This window comes from Musa acuminata, chromosome BXJ1-1, assembly GCF_036884655.1.
Source record: "Musa acuminata AAA Group cultivar baxijiao chromosome BXJ1-1, Cavendish_Baxijiao_AAA, whole genome shotgun sequence".
NCBI lineage: Eukaryota > Viridiplantae > Streptophyta > Magnoliopsida > Zingiberales > Musaceae > Musa > Musa acuminata.
Genome location: NC_088327.1, coordinates 31,657,267 through 31,684,803, shown reverse-complemented (window position 1 = coordinate 31,684,803; position 27,537 = coordinate 31,657,267). Strand labels below are relative to the sequence as shown.

Here is a 27,537-nt window from a genome sequence, read left to right as displayed (position 1 = left end):
TTTTTTCTTTTTCCTTTTTTCTTTTTAGGAAAACGACGAGACCTCCGACGCAGAATAGGTGGTGCCTGGGATCGGCTGCTCGCGACACTTCCTTCGATTTCGATCCGCCTCGAGCAATCGGAGCCCGAGGGTTTTCGATCTTGGTCTCTCTATCTCGAGGGTCACCCCCATCCGTAATCCCAGCGTCGCCTTGTCGCGGGACTGCCTGGCGATCTACACCGGGGAACGCAATGAAGGGGCTCTTCAAGTCGAAGCCGCGGACTCCCGCCGAGATCGTGCGTCACACGCGGGAGCTCCTCATCTACGTCGACCTCAACTCGAACTCCCGAGACACCAAGCGGGAGGAGAAGGTGAACGATCCCATCGCGATACCGTGCTCTTATCCTTCCTTGTGCTTTCTGTGGCATCTTTTCGTTTTCGTTTTTAATTTATTTGGCCTTTTGTTTGATGGTCTGTTGCCTAATAATTGACTATTATTGATTAAAAAAAAACGATTTTGCTTGTGCTCACGTCTGATTTATTTCTGTTCATTGGGGTTGCACTGTGATAAAGTTTTTACTGCATAATGTGCATGGGGGTAAAATGAAGTGATGACTTTTCGTTGCTTTTCGTAAAGCTGATTCCTGCTTTTCTTTTGAGACTTAATTATTCTTGTGTTGTCTACTTAGGAAAGCTGGAATATTTGTGGATACCGCTGCGTGAACGTAGAAAATAATCAATTGTTTATTGCTGCCACGTTGTGGTTTCACAGTCGAACGTTTTATTAATTAGACTAGATTTTATTAGCAACAAGTTGATTGAGTGGATTTAAGAACTATGGTGGTTCTTCGGAGAAGAGCTTGCCCCGTGGATTGTTCTTTAGAGTATCTTTTGTGGCTCAATAAACTAAATTTTCTTTTCTTGCTTAAAAAGTAATGCAAAACCTGAAACAAGCGACTGCAATGATCACATAAAAACAATGTTGACATAGATCTTAAAAAAGTTGGCAGCTAGAGTCGAGACCCAGAGGAAAAAAGTTAAACGTGTCTTAGGAGAACTTTGTTCGTTTGGTCTCATTAGTCCTTTTTGGAGTGAGCTTGGCCTATCCATCTTCCAACATTGTTCTTTTGATGCATGAAAATAGTTGTAATTTTAGGTTCTTGATAACTACAATTGCATGATCTGATATTTAGACTAGAAACATGGTCTGACCACAAGACAACATGCACTCTTTGGACTTTTCCAATTTAAAAAACTGAAACTGAAGAGGGCTTTTGTAGTCGGTCAAGTAGAAGTGAGCTAATCAGTTGAACTTCATTTTGATGGAGGGTGGCCAGAACCAATTATAGTCTGAAGTTCCAATTTTTATGTTTTAAAACAAGGTTTACTACTTACCTAGTATCTAGATTTTTGCTTAAGGGGCAAGCTCTTCTCCATGGAAGGGCATTTACCCTTTTAATGCTTCCTCTTCACTTAGAAAAGGAGTTAGTACTGTTCTAAAGGTGGGGAGGGTTATGTATGCTGTTTCATGCAGAATAAATCAATTGGCCAAATTTTATGAAAAAAATGCTAGATAACTTTTGTGGACTTTGTTACATTTTTAATCAGAATTTGAATCCCCTCTAATTCGTTTAGTCCTTGTTTCTTAAGAAGTTTCGGTAAGCCTTATGGGTGGTTGTTCCTTATTGTTGTGAGTTGGACTCTTTATGAAGCCTTTTGAGTTTAAAAGTATTTCGAGTTTGTTTAAGGACATGAAGTTTTGGATTTAGGTAATATTATATGAGGAGAAAAAGAATGTGAGTTGGGCTATATCTTTGGTTTATAACATATATACATCTAAAAAGCAGTTCTGCATCATGCTTTCAAGCTCTCGAGAGTTTTGCTATCTCATTTGAGTTATAGGTGCAGTGAAGGATTTTGACTCCAAGTTTACAAGGGAAGGTATTACCTACTTAGTGTAGGTCAATTATTCTTTGTTTTAAAGTATAATGCCAAGGCACATATTTCACAAGAAAAATGACAAAACAATATGTAGTGTTAGGCATTAATTGACAGAGGGAACCAGGGCATAAAATACCAGAGTCTAGCTGGATAGAGAGGACGAGAGAGAAAAAGAATGAGATGAGGAAGAGAAAGAGATTTTAAAGAGAACAACAAAATAAAGGTGTCAGATATAAGTAAAGAAAAACAGTCATATAAAAGAAAGGGTACAAAAATAGGAATGTCACCAAGGTATTAACCTTGGGCAATGGTTTTCCCCTCCAAACCCCCAACACAACCGGCTACCCTGATATATCATCATTCACACCCAAGCCATTTCTCTTCATACGGGTTTGGCAGTTTGGCTGATAAGCACCATCCAGATTTATGTATGCTGCATAAAAGAAATGCTCCCCAAATCCTTACGGCTACACTTAAGCCAACATCATATCCTGATACATGTTACAGCTTAGCCTTTTCTCTTCAGTTTGGTGTTGGGGCTAAAGAGCATGACTTTGCAAAGGCTGCCTAAAATATTTGTCATATTTTACAGCTTTCATAACTTTTAAGTGATTACATGACTTCAAAAATCAATGTAAAAGAGCCCCTTTTTAAAACATCCATCTATATCTTACTGAAGTTGTGAACAGAGACTCATATACTTAAAGACAAAATTCTGTTGACTAAAATTTTATAATAATATTTTTTATTTATTAATCATCTAAGCTCTACTTATCTTAAAGATAAGACTTAGATGAACTCTTATTATTGACTGTTATGTTCAACTCCTCTATGCAGATGGCAGAATTATGTAAAAATATCCGGGAGTTAAAATCTATTCTTTATGGCAACAGTGACTCAGAGCCAGTGGCTGAAGCTTGTGCACAGTTGACTCAAGAGTTCTTCAGAGAGAATACCTTGCGTCTATTAATTGTTTGTCTCCCAAAACTGAATCTAGAGGTAATTTTGTTAGTTACGATGTTTGATTTTGTTGTTGGAACTGAGATTGTTTTTTTTCATGGTTCAAGTGTAATAATTTTTAATTTTTTTTATACTGTACTACATATTAATCATCTCACTGAACACTCAGTTTGCCAACTTGTTGCTGAAATTTGTTGTGTTTTTGCAGGCCCGAAAAGATGCTACTCAAGTTGTCGCAAATTTGCAAAGGCAACAAGTTCATTCGCGGTTAATTGCTTCTGATTACTTGGAAGCTAACAAAGATCTTCTGGACCTTTTAATTTCTGGGTGAGACATTAAGTTCTACAGCTTTGTGATCAGAAGATCATATAAATATATATATATATATATATATATATATATATATATATATATATATATATTGTGTTCATGATGTTGCTCATGTTTCTTTTTCTATAAGCAGAGATTTGTACCATTTATTTATTTAGATTATGTTTTAATATCATCTAGCTCCTTTAGGATTTGCTTGATTGCATACCATAAATAAATTTGTAGTGTTATTAGTTTTTTTTCTTATTGCAGAACATTTTCATATTGGTGTGAGCTCACCCTAGATATGCATACCTACTGCTTTTTAGCCTCGTCAACATCATCTTTATAGCATCCATATTTCAATATATTGGTCATTCTGTTTTGGATCTTTTAGTAGTCATTATGGCATGATGTTTGGCTATCAAATCCACTTGTTATATCATATTGTAACTGAACAGTAAAAACAACAGTAATGGCACTGGCTGGGGAGATATATAATGTTCTGTTCTTTTTTCTTCAACTAATTTATGATGAGAAATGATTTTTCTTTGACTACAATTGTATGTACCAGACATTAAATGGGTGGGTAACTGATTTTGATTAATAGATAAAATCCGTATATGTTCATCCACAAATCTTGATGTTAACTATGAATACAACAATAGTTGATAAAAAAAACATTGCAAGTTTGTTATGTACTAATCACATGAATCTAGAGGAGAAAGTCAGTTCAGAAGAGGGGAAGTGGAAATGATGATGTCCAAGGAAAAGGTCATAAATGTAGTTCTTTTGGCTGATATGCACATTTAAATTTGCAAAGGCTTCATATTTCTTAGCTAATAGTTGTAAATTAATTTTCCATCATTTGTCTTATGAGAATTATTACAAAATAGAATACAAACTTTGTTGATAGTTTGGCTATGTTCATTTTTGTCTATAATGAGGTTGCAAAATATTATCTCAAATTCTGCAGCTATGAAGATATGGACATTGCTCTGCATTATGGGGCCATGCTAAGAGAATGTATTCGACATCAATGTATAGCTAGGTATTTAATTTAGTTTTATTTAGGACATTTGGTTTCTTTCTTTTCTCAAAATTTTTGTGGCTACCATTTATTGTATGTTCTGATATCAGTCTGGCTTTTTTCCTTTAGATTCTACCACTAGAAAAACAAGGGAAAATTTATCAATTTCTTTATCAGTTATGTTCTAATTCTCCAGTTTCCTGTTTTGCCACTAGGCATATTCTCTTCTTAAGTTTATATATTACTTACAGAAAAAATATTGCAAGTGATGAATAAATGTTATGCATATAAATTGGGTGTTTAACATAAGGAATCAGTGTCCCTTACAGAATAGTAGAATACTTTGATGAATTTCTTATCAAGATCTTGCTACATATTTTCTTGTATGGTTTTAAACTTTCTTCATGTAGTGAATGCCTTTTCTCACCAGTCAACCCTGAAACTTTGCTAGTCAATGGACTCGTTTCCATTTTATTGGTGTTTGTATATTGATATTTCATCTCAAGGCCCAAATTTCATTAAAGGAGTTGGCTAGTGTAGATTAGATGTTAAATATTTTGATCCATTGATGTATAAAATTTCTGACATTCTTCCATATAGCTCAGCCATGAGGACTACAATTGTGACCTCAATTTTGATTTAAGTGATTGTCACCAAGCAATTGAAATGAGTCCCACTCTTTAACTTTATAACTTGGTTGATCAAGTTATATTAATCCCAACTTTTATCCTGGCCTATCATTTTATCTTCCAGCACCTTTCGAATAATTTTCCCTAGACATCATATGAAAGAGCATACTTCTCTCTTCACTGTTGATTCGAGTTGCTTGTGTGAATTCTTGTGTTTCACTATTGGTTGAGGTTTAAGAATCATAAAGTCATCAAATGCCTACATGGTAATGTGTGGAAACCCCTTGGCACTAGATAGAACAACTAGGCACACAGTCACAACTATGAAAAAGTTATGGTTATTATTCCAAAACTGATTCTTTATGGGCAAAATGAACTTGTTTGATGAAACTTCAATATCACAGCATTTTGCATATGAAATATCCTTTTTAACTACAGTTGGTACTGGCAAAATTTGCTGAAGATTAGGGAGATTGCAAGGAGATCTACTGGCTACAAGTTGGGTGATGGCGAAGCCTTATATTTCTGGACAATAGCTATCTGGAGGATGTTTACTGTTTAGAAACAGGGTGTATACTGAAGCTGGTAATCAGATCAAAGTTTCAGAACTCATTATCAATGGCAGATGAGTTTTCCATCTGCTCAATGATACCACTGATCAGATACGTGAAGTAAGAATTACTGAAATCAATGAAACTACTGTTTGGTTATCCCGGTGTTCCCCCAAGTTCTAAATAAATGCCTGTTAGTTCTATTAGGAATCCTTCTCCACTGTGAGGAGGGATGATATTGTTTGGCACAAGAAACAAATTCCCAGAAATGCCTGTTAGTTCTATCAGAAAATGGCTGTTTTATATTAGTATTATTTTTTGGCTTTTCTTTGCTGCTTACTGTTAATTTCTGACAGTGCATTCTTGCCTCTGAGTTTGATGGTTAAAATTTTTTTTGTCCTTGTAACCTGTGTTTTGCTTGTTGTTAGAGAACTAAGTGTTTTTTTAGGTAGTTAGTTAAGTTGAGGTTTATAATGTGGTGGGGCATGGCATTGTTTCACCACTTGGCATCTCATCGTTATTCCATTTTTTACTGGATTCTTTATTCTGATTTTGGTAAGAATACAACTTTTACCCATGAAGAGAAAAAGCATTCTAGTAATTATGAAGTTATTATACAACAGATGATATGCTCTATGTACTCCTTCGCCTTTTCTGTGTAAATCATATAAGATGGAGATTCTATCACCCAATATTTGGTATCAGCCATAATAATTCTAATTTCAGGATGTCCCACTCTTATGTCCTTTTTATGTATGTTGTGTTGGAAGATACCTCTTTAATATACTAATGTAAATTAAAATAAAAAAATTAAGAGGCATTAATTAAATACTGATTAGAACAATCAGGACACATGGGCTAAAAAAAGCATAATGATGAGGTTTTAACAAATTTCATTGTTGAAATTATTTATTGCACAAGGTTGTAGAACATTAATTTTTGTGTGGTAACTCAAAAGTAAAAATAACTACTTGTTTATGTTGCATTATTTAAAATTGTAAGCGCTCTCATTTCCTAGTAGTAGGATGTAGTCCTTAAAATATAGGTCTTAGGTTCACCTAAGCACTTGGGGGATTGCCTCGTCTGAAAGAACTAGGTGCCTAGGCTTTGGTGTGGCTGAAGGCTGAAGCACCTTGGTGCTGCTTTAACAACATTAGTTTTTAGTTGAAACCAAGGATCGTAATTTTGCCGTACTGGAGTTTCAAGTGTAGCTCGGTATGGTATGGTACGATATAGAGTACCGAGCAATAAACCAAGGTGTATCGCTTGGTATATATATATATATATATATATATATATAAAAGTTTAAAAAAAGGTGACGTCGCCTCGTTTCTTCTGCCCACGTGGGGAGAGGCGACGTTTCTTCTCCCCATGATGTCGCCAAGGCTTCTTCTCCCTGCGCGGATGAGGAGAAGTCGCCAACGACACCGAGGCCTCGTTGCCTCAAATGAGGAGGAGGCGACATCTTATCTGTGGCGTCCAATGATGGATCGGGATCGTCGAGGGAGAGCAACGCCAGATCTTTAGGTTCTCCCTTCTCTTCTCCCTCTTCTTCTCCCTCTTCTTTCTTCTCCCTCGGCTAATACCACCCGGTAGCAGGCAGCGATGGTTGAAATCGACCGTCACTGACCGATTTAGGATGGTAACGGAGTGGAAGCAGCCCCAATCAACGACGGTACCGTCCGGTAACGAGCAGTCTACGTATTGGTCTCCTGACAGACCGGTACGTACCGCTTGGTACGGGCGGTATTATTCAAAATTAAAATCCTTGTTTGAAACCAATGTTTTGACTTGTGTCACGAACGGTCGTCGCGCACCCGCAACAACTCCGTTCAACGAATCGTTCGTCACTCTCATCTACATGTACAGCTACTTGGCAGCCTGTTTTGCCTTGGTTTTAAGTCATTTTGCTTGTAAAAATATAAGTTCGAACAAGTTGCAGCGCTACAAAACGACTGCTCATCGAACCGAGCAAAACAACCCCAAAACAGCCCAAAACAGCTCCATTTTCGTGTGCCGCTGGCTGTTTTCTGCAGCCCGCCTCCTCTCACCAAAATGTCAGCCATCTCAGCCCCTTTGAACCCTCTGGGTGACACAGGGCTGGATGGGGCTTCAATATAGTGTCGGGCGTTGAACAACCTTTCGTAAGTTCGCACGTTACCTTGACGGGAACTTGTTGTCGCGCCCGGCACCCGGTGAGCAGCTGTTTGTGGACTTGCAGCTGTTCGTTCAACCCTCTAAAGTCCTTGTTTTCCCCCGCTCCCTCTTTTCTCTTATGCACGCAAGGTGCTCGCTGAATTGCTTGTAAAGCTTCCCCTCTTTTCGCGAGACGTCGGGACTTGTCCGTCGCTCGTTCTTTTGAACTAATCAACTTTCTCTTTTACAGGTCTTTCGTGACCTGCGAGAGGTTGCAAGTGGGCTGATCTTTGCGGAGCAATATCTCAAGGGCGAAGCGCGACTTAGGCAACGCAAGCTAAGTTCGCGTCTTTGCCGCAAGGGTGCATCGCGACTTAGGCAACGCAAGCTAAGTTCGCGTCTTGGCCGCAAGGGTGCCTCACGCCTTAGGCAATTCTAGCTAAGGCCGTGACATTGTGGTATCAGAGCGGGCAAGCACTTTGAGCGAGCAGCGAAGGAACTTCGCAACTTCGCCATGGTAAAGTATCGTGGCGAATCAAGCAAGACGAGGCAAGCCGGACCCTTGCCCCAAGCAGCCGCAGGTGGGCTGCATGTGCATACTCGCTCTCATGCTGTTGGAGCCGCTCAAGAGGAGCGTGGTAGCGAACATGACGAGCGAGAAGTTTGCTACTCTCCGCGAGCGGAGGAGGCGCAATCTAGAGCGCCAACGGGGAAAAAGAGTCACAAGGAGAGACTCACAACGGCGGAAACCCGCTTGAATGTTCTTGAAGCGAGCATGGAGGAACTCTACCATGGCCAACAAAGGCTTGTTGGGGTAGAGAGCTCGCAAGAGGAAGCAGAGTCCAGGATCGACAAGGTCGAGGCCCTAGTCGACCGTCTGTCTGACGACACCAAAGACTCCGTGCAACACTTACAGGATGTTGTGGCGGAACTCACTTCAAAGGTGTCTATGCTCACAAGAGCACTAAATGCGGGAGGAAGCAACACTCGCGTTGCACCACCACAAAACTTGAGGGCACCCGAGCCTCATGGTTATGGAGGGGCCAGAGATGCCAAAGAGCTCGAGAATTTTCTATTCGACATGGAACAATACTTTCGAGCTACGAGGCCCGATTATGAAGATACCAAAGTTTCGATAGCAACGATGTATTTGAACGGAGATGCGAAACTTTGGTGGCGAACCTGTTGGGAGGAGATCCAACAAGGTTGGTGTCGAGTTGACACTTGGAAGGACTTGAAGTGGGAGTTGAGAACTCAGTTCTTACCGGCGAACACAAAGTTCGTCGCAAGAAAGAAGTTGAGACAACTCCGCCAGAGTACTTCCATCCGAGACTACGTGAAACAATTTTCTGCGCTAATGCTGGACATACAAGACATGTCCGAGAAGGACAAGCTGTTCAGCTTCCTCGATGGTTTGAAGCCATTGGCTCAACAAGAACTAAATCGAAGGAATGTCACCGATGTGGTCGGGGCAATTGCTGCTGCAGAAAGGCTCACCGACTTTGTTTCCTCTGAAGACCCGGGAAGAAGGAAACAATCTTCAGGCAATCGCCCTCCAAAATATTCTCGAGGGAAGGAGCTCGGGGGCGAACAAAAGAAGAAGAGTTCCCACAAAGGGCCAAGCCCGAAAGGCAAGGCCTCGAAACCTGGTGGATGCTTCTTGTGCGGAGGGCCCGCACATGGTGAGGGAGTGCTCACAAAAACAGGCAGGAAGGTCATCTGGTGGCCTTCGCCATTGGGGGAGTACTCATGCAGGAAGGTCATCTGGTGGCCTACGAGAGCCGTAAGCTCAACGAGACCGAGCGGCAGTATCCAGTGCATGAGAAGGAGATGACAGCGGTGATCCACTGTCTACGAGTTTGGTGACACTACCTTCTCGGATCACGATTTGTGCTAAGGACAGACAACATTGCTCTGAGCTATTTCTAAACACAGAAGAAACTTTCCCCAAAACAAGCACGATGGTAGGACTTCTTGGCTGAATTTGATATGACAATGGAGTATAAGCCTGGGAAGGCAAATGTCGTGGCCGATGCATTGAGTCGAAAAGTGGAGCGCGTGAATGTCGCACAATTGGAGAGCGGAGGCCAAGCAAGTCAATTGCACTCCAACTTCCTTTCCAGGATCAGGGATGGACTGTATAGTGACCCCCAGGCAGTTATCTTGATGCATCTCATCAAAGAAGGCAAGACACGACGATTTTAGGTCCAGGAAGGACTCGTTTACACAAAAAGGAATAGGGTTTATGTTCCCCGAGTGGATAATTTGAGGCGTGAACTCTTAAGAGAGTGTCACGATTCCCTTTGGGCTGGACACCCAGGCATTCACAGAACGTTGGCTCTCGTGGAAAGGGCCTTCTACTGGCCGAAGATGGGGACTAATGTGGAGGAATATGTTCGAACATGCCTTACTTGCCAACAAGACAAGGTGGAGCAGTGGAAGCCGGTGGGACTTTTGGAGCCGTTGCCCGTACCAGAAAGGCCGTGGGAGAGCATTTCCTTGGACTTCATATCAAGCTTGCCACTTGTAGGGAGACTCGGATCGATACTCGTGGTGGTCGATCGATTTTCAAAATATGCAACTTTCATTGCTGCTCCCCTACACTGTTCAACAAAAGAGGCAGCCAAGCTGATGATGAAGGATGTGGTGAAGTATTGGGGAGTCCCGCATAATATCATTAGTGATCGAGACGCTCGGTTCCTGGGATGATTCTGGTCCGAGCTATTCAAATTGTTGGGGTCAAAGTTATACTTCTCCACAAGCCTCCACCCCCAGACGGATGGCCAGACTGAAAGGATAAACTCGCTCCTGGAGCAATATCTTCGGCACTACGTGAGTGCCAACCAACGAGATTGGGTGAAGCTGTTGGACATTGCCCAATTCTCCTACAACTTGCAGCGGAGCTCTGTATCCAACAAGAGCCCCTTCGAGATCATTACAGGACAACAACCATCGACTCCGTACACCATGGCAATTGGGTATACTGGGAGTAGTCCGTTAGCCTACCACTTCGTAAAGGAGCGGCACCGAAATGCAGATATTGCGCGGGCTTACTTGGAGAGGCGGCAAAAAGGATGAAGAAGTGGGCAGACTTGGGAAGGCGACTGCAAGAGTTCAAAGTTGGCGATTTGGTGTTGGTAAAGCTCCAACCAGCATCACTCCAATTCTTTAGGAACAAAGTTCACAAAGGATTGGTGCGCAAGTATGAAGGACCCTTCCCAATTATCAGCAGGGTAGGCAACGTCTCTTACAAGTTGCAGCTGCAGGCATGGTTTAAAATTCACAACGTTCTTCACGCCAGCAACCTAAAAGCCTACCACTCGGATCCGCAAGATGCTTCCCGAAGTGTTCCAACTCGGCTATCTCCCATCACAGCCTCCTACGAGAAGCGAGTTGAAACCATTCTGGCGGACCACAAGATAAAGCTACCCAATAGAGCTGAGCAGACAGAGTACTTGGTGAAGTGGCGAAAGCTTCCCCGAACCGAAGCCAGTTGGGAGTCTGAAGACGCCCTACGACATAAAGAAGCAATCATCAACAACTACAAACAAGCGTCGACGAGGGCGTCGACAGTTGAAGTGGGGGAGAATGTCACGAACGGTCGTCGCGCACCCACAACAACTCCATTCAACAAACCGTTCGTCGCTCTCATCTACATGTACAGCTACTTGGCAGCTTGTTTTGCCTTGGTTTTGAGTCATTTTGCTTGTAGAAATGTAAGTTCGAACAAGTTGCAGCGCTACAAAGCGACCGCTCACTGAACCGAGCAAAACATCCCCAAAACAGCTTCGTTTTCATGTGTTGCAGGCTGTTTTCTGCAGCCCGCCTTCGCTCACCAAAACGTCAGCCATCTCAGCCCCTTTGAAACCCCCGGGTGGCACAGGGCTGGATGGGGCTTCGGTATAGTGTCGGGCATTGAACAACCTTTCGTAAGTTCGCACGTTACCTTGACGGGAACTTGTTGTCGCGCCTGGCACCCGGTGAGCAGCTGTTTGTGGACTTGCAGCTGTTCGTTCAACCCCCTAAAGTCCTTGTTTTCCCCCTCTCCCTCTTTTCTCTTGTGCACGCAAGGTGCTCGCTGAATTGCTTGTAAAGCTTCCCATCTTTTCGCGAGACGTCGGGACTTGTTCGTCGCTTGTTCTTTCGAACTAATCAACTTTCTCTTTTACAGGTCCTTCGGGACCTGCGAGAGGTTGCAAGTGGGTTGATCTTTGCGGAGCAATATCTCAAGGGCGAAGCGCGACTTAGGCAACGCAAGCTAAGTTCGCATGTTTGCCGCAAGGGTGCCTCGCGACTTAGGCAACACAAGCTAAGTTCGCGTTTTGGCCGCAAGGGTGCCTCACGCCTTAGGCAATTCCAGCTAAGGCCGTGACAGATGGTTGAAATCGACCGTCACTGACCGATTTAGGGTGGTAACGGGGTGGAAGCAACCTCAATCGATGACGGTACCGTCCGGTAGCGAGTGGTCTATGTATTGGTCTCCTGACAGACCGGTATGTACCGCTTGGTATGGGCGGTATTTTTTGAAATTAAAATCCTTGTTTGAAACCAATGTTTTGACTTGTGTTATGTTATTCTTGAAGGTTTTGAAATCTTGTGTTGTGGAATTCCTTGTATATTAACCAGTATCTTCGCATATGCATTTGAATACTTTACCTTTCCATTCAACTCTAAATTTGATCGAACTTCAACATTGACCGTTTTGAACTATTGTCTGTTTTATAATACCTTTTTTGCACCTCTTTCAATAAATTGCCATTATTCCAAAAAACCTATCTTTTCTTTCCCAAGGATCATTGTCTCTCATGAAACATTCCTAAACAGAATCATTTTATCTATTGAGTTAAGTGTTTATATGTGAAGCCAACGTAGCACATGTTCTTTATCAGCCTTGGATATAGGCATGTCTGGTTTTTTAATTAGACCAGTCAAGTGAGTATATCATGTTCTTTATTTGAAAAAGATGTTGTTAGAAATTATAATATATTTTCTTAAGCATTTCTTTTTTTTTAACTTAAAAAGGTTGAATGAGTTTGGACTCTTCAATTGAGGCATCTGACATAATTTTCATCTGGCGTGTCAGACAAGAATAGATCCCATCTCGTTTTTGTTGAGATCCCTCAGTCAAAGGGAGAGAAGTAGAGAGTAAATTTCTTTTATTTGATATATTTTGACAATGATTGTGTTCCATGTTTGTATTCTTCAAATCATTTCAAATTATTATGTATGATGGGTTGCCTTTTGCTTCCCAATGTCTGGATTTATCTAGTTTCCCCTGTAATATAGAATATAATTCATTAATATATTTGTTAGATGTGCATGATGTCTTAGTTATTTGATGTATGAAAAACCATACTCATAAGATTGTACCTTGGTACAAGGATTTCTTGCTCTCTTGTATGATCAAAAGCTTAAATTTAAGATGGAACAATTACTAAAAGGGATCAGCAGGTGGATGTACCTCCTGGAAGGAGAGGTCTTGGATATGTCTTTTGTAATTTGTAGAGCTAAAGTGTAAGGAGAATGCGAAGTTACTTTGCCCAATTTTGAAGACCTTAGGTGGAAAGGCATGATGGAATATGTGGCAAATCCATCCGTCGTAAAGTCCATGAAAAACAATAGACCTATTTTTGCAATCATATACATGTTTATTTTGCACTTATGCTCTGAGTACCTTTGCCTTTCTTTTAATTTTTCCAATAGGAGCACTGATTTTTCCTTCAAAATATTTGTATCAGTTTCATGGACCCTATTTTCTGTTTTCCTGTGAACTACTGCTCATGTTCTTATAGAGTAGAAGCTTATGATCAGAACACCTGGTCTAGCAAATAGTGATCCTGATCTAACAACTACAGGCTTCATGTTTAGGCGTAGTACATAAAAATCTAGGGTGCTTATGAACTACTTTGCAAGTTCCTAAAGAGCAGGAATTTTTTAGCAGATCAAGTGATCTAGAAAACAGAGATTCTGATCTCTTATAAATTTCATGTGTGGGCATTGTACATAAATGATCCAGGCTGCTTCTTTTATATGTTACCTTTTCTGGGGCTAATATTGCATGTCGTAAAGTACCAAGTAGTTTTAACTTTTAATCATGAAAAAGATAGAGGAATTTATGTATTATATTTGTAATGCTATTTCTAGTTCATATGGTTTACTTTTATTTTTGATCTGTTAGATAGTATCAAATTAAGTGCCAGTTATTGGGATATACTTTTTTCATTATCAAAGTTTCCATATACAGGTATGTTCTAGAGTCAGAACACATGAAGAAGTTCTTTGATTATATTCAACTTCCAAATTTTGACATTGCATCGGATGCCTCTGCAACATTTAAGGTGAATTACTATTTCCATTTGTGAGTTTTACGTTATAATATTAATTGTTTGTTGCATTATTCACAGTATGGAAGTGTAGTAATCTGATTTAAGCACTATTCTCTTCTAAAAATAATAGGGGAGAAGTTTGATACAACAAAAATTACTAAATATGATAAATGTAACCGAAGATGCAAGATAGGGGAAAGATTTACACAGTTGATATGATCTGGAGACTACTGACTCAATAAAGCCCTTTCTATTAGGTTGCATCTATATAACTATGCACATTTAAGCATACATGTCATACTTGATAAATCATCATCCTTCTTGTCACTACATCACCACGACTGCCATCACTGTCACCATCCAGGCCTTTTTGCTGTCAATGGTATAGAGCATAGGTCAAATCCTATAATCAAGAATCTTCTGTGAGACTTATAATGCCATTTTACATGCTTTCCACTTGGTGTCGACTCTAAAGCTGGTGTGGATTTTTGATGGACAACATAAATATAAGCAAGGGATTCACAGCAAGTATAAAACCTATATGCCTAGCGCAATATCCGTTCTTCATGTGAAAGCTGCAGCTGCGAAATTTCTTATGCATTGCAAAAGCATTGTTGTCAAAGTAGGTAGTTGCTCTTAGGGTGGAACTGCACCGTTGCTTGGGGCAAGTGAACCAAGAAACCATGCACATACTCAAGCAGAGAGTTTTAAAGGCATGGGCACTGTTGCTCTTGGGTGGGAGTGCAGCCATGTTTTGTTAATTTTGTTGTCTTTTGTGATGAAAAAGCTATTTCGTCTATGGAATAAATTTAGTATATTCGGAAAATTATGTAAATAAAACCTCCACAGTACATTGGGTTCAAGTCACAGAAATAATCTCTTTAAATATTTAAAGGTAAGGGAGCTTTGTGCGTTGAGTACCCCCTTTTAGGAAAATTATGTAAATATTATAAATTGATTCTTTGCAACATATTTGATATGATGAACCCAATGCTTGGGGCTCCCACCAATACTAAATCTTACCCTTACATGTAGGGAGAACCTAGATTGTCTAATTCATAAAGAAGCAACCTTCGTTGTACCAAGGCTCTACCTTTATGGAAACATCTTTGATGTCTTTATATTATTTACTTAGATTTCTCAGGAAAAAAAAGGATGCTGAACAAAAAGTTGGGAAACAATTCTTGGTCTTGGTTGAAGATTTTGAGGCTTGTTTAAGTTTCTTGACCTTATAAATAATCTCAAAGAATATGAAAAGAAAGCAGTTAATATCAATAAATTATTCTGTAAAAAGGTAGATTGTCCACCAAAATAAACTTGGAGTACATTTACCATTAAATATAACATAGAATGATTGATAAGTCTTGATTTAGTGAATGTAATTTTCTTCAAAAATTTGTATAAAACATATGTTTGAAAGAATATATTCTTTTTCTCACAATATATATACATATACATATATATATATATATATATATATATATATATATATATGTATGTATATATATATATGTATGTATATGTATATATATGTATGTATATGTATATATATATATGTATGTATATATATATATGTATGTGTATGTATATATATATATATGCATGTATATATATATATATGTATGTATATATGTTTGTATGTATATATACACACATATATATTGGCAGACCTTGGTAGTTGGTACATTGGTAAGGTGTCTTTTTTGTAACTTGATAGACAAGGGTTTGAGTTGCAAATATAACCTCTCTGTGGTTGCATACATTTGAGGACCTCGCATTGGTGGAAGTCTTGTGCACTGGGCATGACCTTCTAATATATATATAAGTTATGTGAGACTGACTACATTTGTATGAATGAGCCAGAGTGATTTTGGTGTATAAATCCCCTCCATGGTATGATTCCATTGTCCTTGCATGAGGCATGTCTGGCATGAGAAATAGAGCCTTAGGTTTGATGATTAAAAATCAGAATAACTTTGAAGCTATTTTTTCATCCTTCTCTTTCTAATCGCATTCTCAAATCCTGGATTAAAAAAATATTTTCTTTGTTCTGTATGCATGTCGTGCATCAGATTTGGTATGGAGTATCTTGTTCTACATCAGATTTGGTATCAAAGTTAATGACCTACATCACTGATGTGGCTTCTAGTTAGCGGTCATCATCTTAAGTGCAATACTTTTGAGGAATGGGTTCTAGTCTTAGCAACAGAACAATCAAACCCCTCCTTGTCTTAGCCAATCTTTCTAACGCCTTCATAATGCATTTTGTGTGGGCCATCACTTCTATACCTTAAATTTGCTTCAGTTTAAAACCTATGGAAATCATTACTGGGTTTGTGTGGCTTTATCTGCTAAAATCTCTCACACACTCTCTCTCTGCATTTTGTAGCAAATTTGTTTATGATAGTCTTTGCATGCTGATCCTAGCCTTTTGACTTTGCTGGCATATGTTCAATGTCTTTATTTGATTTTTTGAAAATTTCTTATACATTTGTATATTTAATTATTATAAGCAGTGAAGGTAATTTGTAATTGTAATTCAGGAGCTTTTGACGCGGCATAAATCAACTGTAGCTGAATTTCTTGCTAAGAATTATGATTGGGTAAGTGATCACTTTCTGCATGAGTTTATTGCTGCAGCTTTATTCTTTTGTAGTGATGAACTAGAGAGTCTATGATGTTTGATATGATCCAGGAATTGAAACTCATGATAGCTAAAAGCTGGGCTTATTTGATCCCTTGATAAATTTACTTGGCACTTATTAACCAGCTTGAACTTTTAGGCATAATCTTGGTGATTAAATTTTGTTGATGAATAATCTGTTGCAGAAGTCAATTTATAAGTTGAATTTTCATATTACAATAATATATACCCTAGAATAGATATACAGTTCTGTTTATTTACCTATTGTTGACTTTGATATCTTCTTATTCATCATAATTCATAGTTATTTTAGTTTGTCAGACTTCGATTTAGCTTTTTAAATAAATAAGATAATTATTTGTTGTCCATTTTCATTATCCATCTTTATAGAGTGCTTGCTACTAGGACCAGCTTTTAGAACATTTTTCTCAGTGAAGTAGAAAGGTATAGTGTATCATGGATGTATAGTTGTATACAATCCTTTCACATGGCGTACCATGTGGTGCTTTTAGCCAAGGTTTTCAATTTCGAATAATACCGTCCATACCGGATGGTACGTACCAGTCCGCCAGTAGACCGGCACATGGACCGCTCGCTACTAGGCGGTACGTACCAGTCCGCCAGTAGACCGGTACACGGATCGCCCACTATCGTGCGGTATATATATACACATATATACATATATATATACATATATACTGTATATATATACATATATACTGTATATATATACATATATACTGTATATATATACATATATACATATATATATATACATATATACATATATATATATATACATATATACATATATATATATACATATATACATATATATATATACATATATACATATATATATATATACATATATATATATATAAAGGGCGACGTCGCCCCGATTGGGGAGAAGAGAGGCGACGTCACAGATTTTTTATTTTACTTATATGTATATATATATTAAAGATTTTTTTTACTATATATATACCGAGCGGTATACTGAAATATACCGCCCGATATACAGTATCGTACCGTACCGAGCATCTCGAAACTTCGGTAAGATACGATATTTCGATCATTGCTTTTAACTTTAGCATGAAATGTAGGAAGACAATAAAAAGTCCAATAAAATAAAAGAATATAAAGTTTTTGTTACAATTGTCAATAAATTATATTATTAATGCTATGCATGGTTTGTCGTGCTGACTTATACCGAGCGGTATGTATTGGTCTGACAAGGGACCAGCATGCAGACGACCTTGTATCGCATGGTCTGTGACAGGGGACCCTATATCTCCTGATACATGGTTTGTACTGATCGAAACAATCGAAATCTGATTGTTACCTACTTGTTTTGGTTAGTAACCATTGGATTTTGATCAATATCGATCAATGGCTGGGATTTGTTGAATTCAAATAGTCCATTTGACCATTTAAACCAGATCTAAGGGTTTTTAAACCCTTTCTACTTTGTCATTCTCTCCCCTTTCACTGTCTTTAACTCATCAACTATCTCAATAACTTGCATATTTCTCTCACTTGCACTCTCTTGAACTCCACAAAAGTATAATTTATGGATTGGATCAAGCTTGGGAGGCTAATTAGAGAGGATTGACACCTAAGTTGATATACAGATACATAGGATCGAGGACATCGATCCACCACCCTTGGAGTTCCATAATTTCTTTTTGATGGTAGACCCAAGTATATCCATAGATCGATTACTTGATTCATTTGAATCTTAAAGTTTAAGTTGTTTAACAATAATCTAACAATTTGAATCATTTCTTTATAGATAATTTAATATCAACGAAAGAACTATTCAGAACGTACCATAAAGCTACTCTTCAAATCTCGAAAAAGATATGAGCCGTTATTCTTTCCTAATTTAGATTATTTTTTGCTAAAATTATACTAAATTTATATATATATTCAACTTTAAAATCCTAATCTAATTTTTTTATCTATTTTTCAGAAATTTTAGAGTTATTTTCAATCATTTTTTCATACCATCCGTATGTTTTGTTGTACTGACACATGATATGTCGGTTCGGAGTGGTACATATCGTACTATTGGTTGGTTGGTACATCGGTACGGGTTGGTAAGGCGAACCTTGATGCTCTAGATAAAATGTGGAGAAATCAAAAAATTACATGTAGACATATTAATAGTTAGGAACAAATGCAAGAACATCTAACTTTGAAAATTGTTTAAGGCAGGCCAAGTAATTTCTGTGCTTCGCATGCCTAGTAAACTGCAAGGTGTTTCTACTCGATGCCAGTATGGAAACCTTTAAATTGCATAAGGGAAATTAAAGGAAGCTGTATGCTATTGTTTTGATGTGTGTCTTTTCTCTTTGACTAGAACCTTACTATGTAACTTAAGGGGTACTTATATTTTTACAACCTAATTGCATCTGCATGGTATTTGACTGAATTAAGATCTTTAGGTCTCATTGTAAAGGATTATTCTGTTCAAAGCACCAATTTCTTTTGTTTTCATGTTATTGAAGTTCATACTCTTTTATGGTTTTATAGGACACTGAGTAGTTTGGATAATTTTCGTTTGTTTGTTGCAGTAAATACAGAGTAAATATTTTGTTTGTAGTTCCTGTAAATTCTTGATATGCATTAGTATCCATTAATCTGAATTCATATATAATTTTGGTTATGGTTCTTAAAATTCACCAGAATGTGTTCTAAATTTAGTTTATCTTTTTCATGAGATTTGATCAGATGTTCTTTTTGACATTTATTTGATAATTGGATATTTATTCCATAATTATGTGATGTTAGCATGAATTGCACCAAAATAAGTAGATCTTATGAAGTTGTCTTGCTTTTGGTGCTGCCCTTGGTGATAGTGAGGGTTTGAATTTTGTTGGCATGGGGCATAATATATGTTTACTGTATGAGATCGGTCTTTTGTTCACTGGCATAATCTATGTGTTTGACAAATTATGTGTCAGCAGATCCTCTACAGGCTCAGAGCCGTGTGTTCGTTCCATGCTAGTATGTCATTATTTGCTTTCACAAGCATGTTTGGTGTGTGACATGATTGATAAAAGGGGAATGGGGGGTAATTAATTGGGTATGGTTGTGGGCATATCTGCTTTCAGTTTTGCCTGGGCTATCATTAGCTATCTGGCAGGGCAAACATGTTGAAATTTTGGACCTTTTGTAATTATATGAAAATGCTTTCTTGAAATCATTTTAAGACCTCATATTTTAATATGAAATTTTCAGATAAATAATTGTTGCTGCTAGTTTCATGGCTAAATCATGGATTTTGTATGATGGTAGATTCTAAACCTCTTGTCTGACTTAGGTAGTTCTTCCCTTTAACTTTCTTTCTTGTTTCTTCAATTACCAGCATTTGATTCTATTTCTTCATGTTAGTCTTCCAAGTTCTCATGCACTTGTTGAGGTGATTTTTGGTTTGTTGTGATTAAACCCTAAACCATACTGAAACAATTATAACCAATTGCAAAAAAGATGTTCCATTCCTACAATGACAAACATTTGAGTCATAAAAGATGGGACTGGCATCACAAATCGTTTCCTGCCATTGAGTTTATTTAGAGTAATATCACTTGTTAAATCAAGAGAATTCAAATTTTTTTATTGGTTCTACAAAGGTTTTAGTATGCCTTTCTTTGCCTCCTCTTGCATTATTAAATGGACTTACCTTGTATAATCACAATATCTATAAGTCTATTTTGTACATATCCCTGCCATCTTAAATGGTCTCTCATTTTATCCTCTACCAGATTACACTTACTTGTTTGCTAACGACTCTTCTTTTCTTTTTTTGGAGCAACCCTGCAAAACCACCTAAAGTTTCTTATCTCGACCATATACACCTTATGTACATTTTTCTTAATTATACAACAGTCATATCCATAAAACATAGTTGGATCTATGGCTTCGTTGTTGTTGTTGTTGTTGTTGTGGTGCATATCCATAAAACATGTTTGATCTTATACAATTTTCCTTTTGATGTATGGAACTTTTGATGATCACATAAAAATTCAACACTTTCCTCATTTTGGTTACCTGGTTTTATTCTAATGAACAGTTTTTTTTTATCAATATCTTCTTACCATTGAATATTGAAGCCACCTATTTTTACATTTAATACTTCCTGTTCATCCATTTTAGACCTTAGTTATCTCTTATTCCTGAAAGAACTGATTCAGTCCTAAAAAAATGATTCATACTTGAAACCCAAAATTGTTTATCGAGGAAAGTGACTTAACCAATACACTGATGTAGAAAGAGATTTTTTTTTCAAATATAATTGAGATTTAAAGTTCTTATCCCATTTAGACTATTCTAATGTACAGAGGACAATAGGAATTATAGCTAATAGTAGATCGTGGTTGTTCATTATAAATAGTATTACAGGTTCTCGAAAAGAGAGGGGTTAAAGAGAGTAACAAATTGCCAATATGTCATATTTCTCGTTCCAATTGTTTATCTTGTCACTCAATCCAAAAGTAAGGAGTTGAAGTGGAGGCACTTAATAATTCTTAACCCAAGAGAGTCTACATGTTGTGTAACATAAACCTCATTATAATGTTTCTGTCGGATTGCGATCCTGAATTCCTATGCTGTTTTACTGATGTTGTCATTTGTCTAACCACAAACCTGACTGTATTGGGCCTTAGTCTTAATCAGTGATTTAAAAAGCGTTAGGCGCCAAGGTACCAAAATGCGCGAGGCGCTAGGCGCTTGCCCGAGCAAAACGAGGCGCTCTAAAATATTAAAATATAAAAAATATACTTTGATATTTTAAAATATTCTCTACTGTTAACAATAGTAGAGAAGAGTAGAGTGTGAGAAGGATACCGAGGTGAGAATTGAGTCGCGAACAGGAGGCTACTATTTGAGAGTCGCAGCAATGGTAGCGGAGAGTAGAGGTAGCGGACGATAGTGGAGAGAGGTAGCAACAGTGGTAGCGGAGAGCAGCAGCAACGGTAGCGGAGAGCAGCGATAGCGATAGTGGCAGCAACAGCGGTAGCGGAGAGAGGCAGCGATAGTGGAGAGAGGCAACGACAGCAGCAGCGGTAACAAAGAGAGGCAGCAGCAACAGCAGAGAGAGGCAGCGGAATCGGGTGTAGAGTTAGGGGAAGTTGTGAGGAGGGGGACGCTAATATGTGTGCATTAGTTGGTTCAATCGAACCAACTAATCGAGCACTCGCTGCCTCTCTCCGTTGTCGCTACTGCGGTCGGTCGCTTGGTTTAAATCGGGCGCTCGCCCAAAGCGCCCGGCGCTTGGGCTCGGGCGAGTGCCTAGGTGGCGCCTCTTTGAAGCGCACCGCTTGGCCATTAAACGAGGCGCTCGGCCCTCGTCTCAACTTGCCCGAGCGCCTAGGCGAGCACCTGAGCACCTTTTTAAATCACTGGTCTTAATATGTAGCCTGCACATTAACTGTTCATCCATACTAGCTAGTTTTGGCTTTATTTTTAATTGCTAGTCTCTACATTAGCAGCTCAATTGTTAACCTATCCTTGACTTCTAGTTGGGCCATAATTTCAACATTGATACCAAGGTTTCAAATCTTGACCTTACCGAACAGTACGGACTGATATTTACCAGTGTGATCAATTGTGTATATTGAAACATATAGCTCAATAATGTTATAATGCCATTCAATTTTATTGTTTATTACTTATTAACTAATATTATGTGATATAGGTTGGAATACCACTTGGAATACTGATATTGTATCTGTCTACTAGGTTTCCAAAACTGATTTTGGACTGAGATTTAAATCTTTGATTGGTGGTGGTACATCTATATTTTGTTAATTAATTCGAGAAAAGTACTCCTAGGATTTGAGGAAAAAACAACTTTTAAAAAATATTGAACATTTGTTTTATATGCTTTTATGAGTTTATCTTACTCTTGCAACTACCTTTGGTTACAGTTTTTCACTGAATTCAACTCAAGGCTGCTGTCATCCCCCAATTACATCACAAGAAGGCAAGCTATCAAGGTAATGCAACTTTGATGTAACAGATTATTTTGGAGAAATAAACCTGCTGGATCACTTCATGATTTTTAGGGTTATAATCCTTTAATAGCTTGAGAGCCCTGGAAACAGCTATCTGATTCATCTGTGGAAGTAGTGGTTTTTTTTTCCTTATCTATAATTTGGAACATCCTCCAGCTTCATATTTGTTACATAAGTTCTCTTTTTCACAGCTTCTGGGAGATATGTTGCTAGACAGGTCAAATTCTGCAGTTATGATACGCTATGTTAGCTCAAAGGATAATCTTATGATTCTAATGAATCTTCTCAGGGTATGTTAAATTTTGTCCTCTGTTTTTCAAAAAGTTAATGTCTTTATAATTTTACCATTTGTTGGTTTCAAATATTTAAATTAATTTTAACTGAAGTTATTTTTCTGCAATTTTTTTGTTTTTTATTCTAAATTTATCATGGATGATTTGAATATGTGACTGTATAACCAAGAACCATTTTACTGTCCCATGAAGGTTATGGTTTTATGACTTCTGGAAAGTGGAGATGCCTCAAATTTAATTTTAAACAGAGTATCATCCCAGTTAGAGATGCCATTTGCTTCTATTTATTAATTTACTTTTTTGTAAAATCTTGTTTTCTCCATTCCTGTTCCTTGTTAACTCGAGGAAACTGTTTCAAAAAAGTAAACATTGAGCAGGAGATAAATGGTCTTCATACATCACTATTGGTGTGATTTTTGTCGACATAATACAACCTTTCCAATCTGACTGTTTTTAGCTTCTTCCATTCTTTGTTTTTAGCTTCTTTCCAACCTTTGTGGTCCTAAAAGTTTTCTTTTGCCTTTGTGAATTCATCAATATTTCCCTTAGATTAAAAACTTTGCAACATATTGGCTTATACGTTCCTTCTGGTTGTTTTTATTTAGCTGACAACCAGAGAGTATGTCTAGTGAATCAGGTTGATGTTAGTCAATCATGATCTTTTATTTTTGTTTGATATATCTGGTATCAAGAATTAGCTGAGGGTCGATCCAGTTGCAAGGAAAAAAATGGAAATGGATTCGAAACTATATACAAGTTGATAATTTTTTTTACAAGTTGATTGGAATGAACATAAAAGAATTGAAAATCACCTTTCCTTTTCCTTTTCTTGTTTTGGAATGTTCCAAAAAGTAAAACATACTCTGTTTGGATGATAGAAAGTCATATGGAGAATTGGAGCAGCTTTTGGCTTTCCACAGAGAATGTTCTGGAAGATGAAAAACTCCCATGGAAATCTCAAAAAGAAATTTCCAGATTTTTACCTCTTTTAATCAAACATTAAAAAATAACTTTAGTCTTCCATCAAATTATTGATGCGACCAAACGTTCTATACATGTTATGTAGCATATGAACTTCAAACCACCTCACGCAATGGCCCTGCCTTAGTCATCTAGAGACAACAACTTTCCTGCTATATTTGTACCTTTTAGTGATTTCCGTTCACATTTTTGATACAGACAAAGGTTGGATAAGTCCTCAAGCCAATAATGATTGTCTTGTAGAAGTTCTAAGTGATGAGATTTCATGGAGTGACAATTTCCTTGAGAATGGAATCTTCTCTTACTAAGCCACTTAGTACCAGGGTTCTCAATTTTGATGTGTACCATTCGGTATGGGTGGTACGTACCGGTCCGAGAGGATATTGGTACGCGGATTGTTCTCTACCGGGCGGTACTAGTGTTTTGATGGGTACCGAGGCATACCGACCGGTACCATCCCAGATTTCGACTGTTACCAAGGCATATCGGTCGGTATGCCTTGGCGTGGTAGGTGGAGATATTTTTAAGGTTTTAGGGTTTCCCGTCGGTATGTCCTAGCATACCGACAATACATATCAGTACGCATCGTATTGAGCATAGCTCAGTGGTATGGACCGGTATTTAAAACCCTACTTAGTACTACCATAGATATATGAGATTCTAATCCCTAGAGACTATGCTTGAGATTTTTATCTTTTTAATTTGCAATTAAATCATGGTGAATTGTAGTAATATCTTCTTTTTTTTATATATCTTGTTCGTTCTTAGAGGCTGAATTGAAGTTTAATAGCATAATTATATCCTATGAAAATGTTACATGGATTAAAGGGATGGCCTGTGCTTACCATTCTGGTAAGGATATAAGAAACAATTTGGGTCTTTTGTTGGGAGTCATAGCCCGATATAACATAGTCTGAATGCAATTGGCCTGTTTTGATGCTGAATTGGATTGGTTGTCTGAACATGAGCTAGAATTTACTGATGGCTTTCTAGGAGTCATCTGGAATGTGAGCAATGTTTGCATTTTGTTGATATGCCTCATTGGCTTTGCAGGGAAAGGCCGGAAAGAAGGCATAGGAGAGTTCTGAGTTTTGTTTAATTTTCTTCACTTTTTCATTAGTTTTGTGATATCTTTTTACTTGCTGCTGGAACTCGCTGATGGCATTGGCAGTTTGTTGTACCATGCCGGTAGCACATAAATTTCCAACACCAGCTAATACTCTACCTGCAGCTGTATCTTAGAAGCCTTGGCTAACAAAAGTTGATATTGTAATCAGTGTCGTATACATGATTTTGAGATTTATTCTACTTTAGATGGCATTCTTTGTGGAAAAGATAGAAGGTAATGAAAAACCTTTGTCCTTTTCTTTTTCTTAGCAAGATAATGATATGACATTCCACTTTATTCTCCCCTTTCATTCCTCGTCACCTCTTTCAACCATGTTGGCAACCTACAATATTCATTTTTTGGACACCATACTGGAGTTGCTCCAACATCCACATGAACTTCTTGTTTAATGTAAACAATGACTTTGGGGCTGGTTTGATTCATTTAGTTTCTGGGTCTTATTTATCTACCTTCCCTGGAGGAGAATAAAGTTCCTCACCATTAACAATACCAGCATTTGTGATAGCAGCATTCCTAATTGTTGCTTGCTTCAGGCCTCTACAGCAGGGTGTTGGTCCTTGTTAGGAGGACAAGGGAAAAGAGGGAAAAGGAAATCTCTACCTTGAGCTTTGAAACAGAAACACTTCAAAATGCTTGTTTTCTTCATAGTGGGTACTGACACTTGATGGATATTCCCAACAAGTATCCTGTCTACAGTGACATACTAAAAATTTACTTTTGTATATTCTAATTAGCTGTATGTATGTAGAAGTAACTTATATCTTGTATCTTCTGTATAAGACTTTAAGCCATGTAGACTAGTGGCAAGCACATGTAATTCAGACTTTTTAATTTAGTCCTGTATGCATTTGATTTTCCTTTGTGAATATATGCTATTTGTATAAGTAATTGTTAAGCCTCTTATAATTCATATATACATTTATAATAGGCTTCTGAATGTTCAAAGTACAAAGTGAGATATTAAATTGTCATGTCCATGATGTGTAGTACCATTGTGAACTTCTATAATAGCGCAACTATGTTGGTGCCTGTTTCATATGCCCTAAATACTTATCTAACATTCTGCAGTCTTGAGTTTCTTTTAGCTTTGTGCTCCTATTGGTAGAAGCCTTAAATACTACAGTTTGTAGAAATTGATGATTGTACATTGATTTCTAATTCCATAAGTAACTTGTCACATTTGGTAAGACTCGATTACTTGGCTGATGTCACTACAAGTGTTCGTTATCAGTTGTGTAGATTTATCAAGTTCGAAGGTATGTCATAAAGATTTTTATTAATTTTGTTCAAAGGGAAAGACTCTTCATTCATAATTTATTGGAGTTTGTGACACTAAAACACCAAAACATGTAAATAATGCTGTCTTCGTTGGTATGAAATGTATAATTATACATCATACACTGGTTTTATTTTGTCTTAAATGCTTATGTACATTAGATCATTATTATGCATTATCAGCTTATTTGTTCTGGTCCAGGAATCAAGTAAGAATATCCAAATAGAGGCATTCCATGTATTTAAGGTACAAATCAGGTTTCTTTTCTGCATATTTAGACTTCCAATCTATTTTTAGTTTTTCAAATATTGACTGCATGTTCATTGCAAATGTCAGTTATTTGCTGCTAATCAAAATAAGCCACCTGAGATCACAAGCATATTAGTCACAAACAAGGACAAGCTGCTCCGGTTTTTAAAGGACTTCAAGATAGACAAAGGTAAAATCTCCATTGAATTTGCATTTGCTCTATGTTTTGCTTTTTCTAGCTCTGATATACACCAACAAAAATGCCTCCTGACATTTATTACTATGAATTCTTTGTCAAATTATGTGGAACTACTTTTATATATGACAAATGTCCAAATAATTTCTGGTTCATATCAAATGGCTTTTTTTTTAAAGGCAAGCTCAAATTGATTTAGTGGTTTTGGCACTAATTTAATATCTCACTTGTGCATATCAATTTCAACAGAGGATGAGCAATTTGAAGCAGACAAAGCTCAAGTTGTGAAAGAGATACAAGCACTTAAAAAAGAGAACACATCATAGTGGACTTTTTTATATGTTGTTGTAAATTTAGAATTCCTATCTGGGATTTCACTGTTTCCGGGGTCTTGGATGTTATGCATGGACCGACTGTGTATTTACCGAAAATATACACTAGCCTTAAAGTACATGCATTTTGAATGTCTTATGTTGCTTTCCTTGTCCTTCTATGTCCATCATTGTTAAGCAGATCTCAATGATTCTATTCTGTCAAACATCAAGCAAGGCTCACAAAAGTATCAAAAGAATTTGATGGTGGTTCCCAATATGTTTTGGGATCAGGATTTGATTATGTGAGGGAATATTATAAAAGATATTTGACTAAGGTGGATGCTTGATCCGTGTTGGCCATTCTAGTGTGAGAATATCTCTGCGCAACCTTGCTGTGCTTAATTTTTGCTGTCTTAAATCAATGGTTTGCCTCCATGTATTTTATGCTCAGACGTTTATTTAGTGCACGTTTCTCCTGTTGGACTCATGGTTAGGTTTGTGAGAGTCACATTAAAATAGAAAGGTAAAGTGTACGTACCAAACAGGAGACCAAGGAGAATTGTAAGATCAGTTA

General features: G+C 37.7%; 1 protein-coding gene across 1 annotated transcript; it reads left to right on the top strand.

Moving 5' to 3' along the window:
• LOC103973430 (putative MO25-like protein At5g47540) lies at positions 1–27,113 on the top strand. The gene is made up of 11 exons (XM_009387989.3): positions 1–350; positions 2,758–2,919; positions 3,089–3,207; positions 4,166–4,240; positions 13,780–13,873; positions 16,405–16,464; positions 22,439–22,507; positions 22,717–22,815; positions 26,406–26,450; positions 26,541–26,643; positions 26,899–27,113. The coding sequence occupies exons 1-11, from the start codon at positions 231–233 to the stop codon at positions 26,973–26,975; spliced, it is 1,023 nt and encodes a 340-aa protein (XP_009386264.2). The 5' UTR covers positions 1–230; the 3' UTR covers positions 26,976–27,113.
• The last annotated feature ends 424 nt before the right edge of the window (positions 27,114–27,537 follow it).

Coding starts and splice junctions, on each gene's coding strand:
- LOC103973430 (XM_009387989.3), top strand. CDS start 231: ATGAAGGGGCTCTTCAAGTCGAAGCCGCGGACTCCCGCCGAGATCGTG. Junction 22,508..22,716: donor CAAGAAGGCAAGCTATCAAG/GTAATGCAACTT, acceptor TCTTTTTCACAG/CTTCTGGGAGATATGTTGCT. Junction 26,451..26,540: donor AGGCATTCCATGTATTTAAG/GTACAAATCAGG, acceptor TGCAAATGTCAG/TTATTTGCTGCTAATCAAAA.